The sequence below is a fragment of the Morus notabilis genome, unplaced genomic scaffold (genome assembly GCF_000414095.1).
Source record: "Morus notabilis unplaced genomic scaffold, ASM41409v2 Scaffold78, whole genome shotgun sequence".
NCBI lineage: Eukaryota > Viridiplantae > Streptophyta > Magnoliopsida > Rosales > Moraceae > Morus > Morus notabilis.
Window position 1 is genome coordinate 2,540,733 of NW_010367622.1, and position 3,381 is coordinate 2,544,113.

The 3,381-nt window shown below is 40.3% G+C and overlaps 1 protein-coding gene across 1 annotated transcript; it reads right to left on the bottom strand.

Annotated features, from left to right (window-relative positions):
• Positions 1–34: 34 nt before the first annotated feature.
• LOC21410631 (protein trichome birefringence) lies at positions 35–3,165 on the bottom strand. Its single transcript, XM_010113071.2, has 5 exons — positions 2,090–3,165; positions 1,435–1,627; positions 1,150–1,346; positions 893–1,051; positions 35–606 (listed from the first exon to the last, which is right to left on the bottom strand). Exons 1-5 carry the CDS (start codon positions 3,010–3,012, stop codon positions 249–251), a joined length of 1,830 nt encoding a protein of 609 aa, XP_010111373.1. The 5' UTR covers positions 3,013–3,165; the 3' UTR covers positions 35–248.
• Between the last annotated feature and the right edge of the window lie 216 nt (positions 3,166–3,381).

The window sequence follows — 3,381 nt, forward strand, 5'->3', positions numbered from 1 at the left end:
CCCCTCCCTTTTTTTTTAAAAAAAAAGCTTTTTTTTTTTTTTTTTTTTTTTTTTTTTTTTCTGTTCCCCACAGCAAAGGCTCATATCTATGAAAACTATTGCCTTTACTCTCCGTCGTGTTGCTCTATAATAATGCAAAAATGAAAGAAAACAAAAGAAAAAAGAACTATACTGCTTGTATGTGTGATTTGAACTCAATAATTCAATAAGTATATTTGCAACCTTCTTATGATTGCTTTAGCTTTTACCTATGTTCTCTTCTGCTGCTGCTGTTGCCTCTGGCGGAGCTTAACTAGGAGCTCGGCATAGAGCATCTCGTTCCATGCGTCGGGAATACCAGGGAGGCACCAATGGCTGCAGTCCTGGAACAACAGCGGCGACTTTCGTTCCTCCGGGGAGAGGTTCTGCTTTCGGTAGATTGACGGGTGGCCATCCTTCCTGAAATCCGTCATTTTTGTGATGTTAAGGTAACTGACATGGGTTTTCATTCCTTTCAGCACCTTCTCTAGTACGGCCATCTTGGACTCATATGGCCTTAGGTATGTTTCATTCTTGATCGGCACAGTCTCGCTGTCACATGCCCCGCCAGAATTCCACTGCCCACCACTGTAAGAGGGAGGAAAAAAAAAATCAAAAGAATTCCAACACGTTAATCTCTAACATTTACATACATATTAGGATAAAAAAAAAAAAAAAAAAAGATTTACTTATATATTCTTAAATCACATGCTAAACATTGATAATGGAAGCATGGGATTGGAATAAAACTAAAATTTGGCTTGTACTTTTTCCACTAATTTGTCATTACCATGTGTTGATGAAGGAACACAAATGGAAAGTTTTCAGAATACATGGTTAATTTCAATGGCAAATATGTTTGATCCGTTTTTACCTAAAATGTGAATGAGAATAGCCCCTGAAGAACACCAAAGACTTCTTCGGATTAACGTTGGCGTCAATCCATCTGGCCCATGTAGTCACAGCTTTGCGAAACGCCTCAAGAACGTTCAATTCCTTATAAACATGGCTACCTTCTTGATAATAATCTTCCCTGCAAATTTTCAAAATTTTTCCTTTTAGTTTTCCAATCACAAACTCAAATAATACGTACTTACCGACTTGAACATTATAATCACAATCACAACTTACCCTTTGGAGGTCTTCTCATGAGTCCACCAATGTCCGGTGTTGAAGACAATAAAATCAGCACTTTTGTATTGCTCAGAAGATCTCCCGATCAAATCGAGACGGAGAGTTTCTTTCTTCTTTGTTCCATTTTTATCTTTCAATTCCCATTCTTGAACCAAGAAAGGAGAGACAAAGAACTCCACTGTACAATCATAGTCCTAAAAAAACCATCAAATTTAGTAACATATTCAAGATTAAAAAATATTTGAATTGAAATTGGAAAAAGGGTCCAAAATTTTAACTTACTTTGAAAATGAAAGAATATGAGGCTTCTCCGCGAAAAAAGTGTCTTCCATGGGCTTCAAAAACATTATTTTGATTTTTCGCTGAGTTCTTCAGAATGCAAACTAGGGATTCCCACATGTTTCTGTTGAGAGAATCTCCCACGAAAACCAGCCTCTTTCCTCTTAACATCTCCAACATATTTTTCCCATCCAATCTGAATTAAACACAAAATTTGATCTTTGATCAATCTCAGTAGCACATATAATTCAAAGCCCAGAATTAGTCAAATATTTAAAGGGACAGAAACTGAAACAAAATAATATCTTAGGACCAAAAGTGGGACATTTAAAAAGTCAGTCACTAAATTGAGATTAGAGGTAAAACTCAAGGATCAGATTAACCCCAAAATTCAAATATCACAACAAAGTAATTAAATCACAAAACAAATATAAGAGTGAGATTAAATTTGCATTTATTAACCCACAGACCGAAAATTTAGGAATTCAAATAATATTGCCCCACAAAAAGCACAGAAAACCAAAATTAGAACTATAAAATTCAGCGGATCAGTAACAACATCAAAATAATAATAATAAAGTGTACAATTAATAAAAATAGAAAAAAAAAACATGAAAATTAGTATCTGATTAAAGGAAAGTTTTGAATTATTGCGTACCTCGGAAGATTACAGCCCTTAGGTTTCCACTTAAACTTCTGATAATCCTTATCAGGTCTTCCATTAAGAATGCAATTAAACTGTTCATCGATAAAAGAACAAGAACCGGGTTTGTAATACAACTGGTAAGAATCGTCTCTCACCCATTCGCCATCAAAGAAATCGCACTTCATCAGAGCCTCAATCGAATCATCACCACCGTTTGTCTTCTCCTTCTTCTTCTTATCCTGCTCTGCCGACAAACCGGAACTAGTCTCATTGTTCTGTTTCCCGTTGAACGAGGCCGTACTGTTCGACGCGGACTTCTGCGGCACGCTTTTCGAGGTATTGTTCGCCGGCGGAGGAGATTCCGGCGTGACTATCGCCGTCAGATTCGAACTCTGAGAAGTCTGGTTCTTTGAGACCGATTTTTCTTGGCCGACGCTGGGAATCGAACTCGCATTGTGGCGGTTTTTCGCCGGAAGTTCAGGCTTATCGGAATTCGAAGCGGTTTGAGTGCGATTATCCATGGGAGGAGACGAAGAGGACAAGGTGGCGTTTCCGGATCTAGAGGAGTTGGTTTCTGGAACCGCCGGCGCTGGAGGAAGAGAGAGAACGGTGTAAGTTTCTTGCGGCGGAGAGGAGTTGTTAGCCGGGAAAAAGTACGAGAATATGGAAGAGAATTGAGATCTGTAAGAATCGGAGGACGACGAAGAAGTTGTGTTGGTGGTGGTGGAGAAGACGTTGGTTAGCCATGGCGCGGCGGAGGAGGCGGAGGAGTTGAAGGCGAGGAAGAGGGTGACGACGAGGGAGGCGAACATGAAGCCGTAGAGGAAAGCGATGGTCCGTCTGGCTCTGTGGAGGGAGACGAGGTTCTTGAGGTCAAAGAGAAGGGCCGTGGAGCCATGGGCGGGGACGCTGTTGTGCTTTGCTGGGTCGGCCATGGCGTTTGGAGAAGAGAGAGAGAGAGAGAGAGACCCAGCAAGTGGGAGGCTGGTGTTGGGGTTGTGAGAAAAGTGGGAAGAAGAGACTCGCACTACTTATTAGAGAGAGAGAGAGAGAGAGAGAGAGAAGAGTTTAGGGAGAAAGAGAGAAGAGTTTAGAGAGAGAGAGAGAGAGAGAGAAGAGTTTAGAGAGAGAGAGAGAGAGAGAGAAGAGTTTAGAGAGAGAGAGAGAATGTGAGGAGAGAGAATGAAGTTTGGCAGGACTACGAGTGGACGAAGATGTTTGTCACTGGGAAAGCATAGCTTAACTGTTTTTTTTCGCGTGTAATGTAAGACTTTAATTTTAATTTTATCGATTTAAATTTAAAT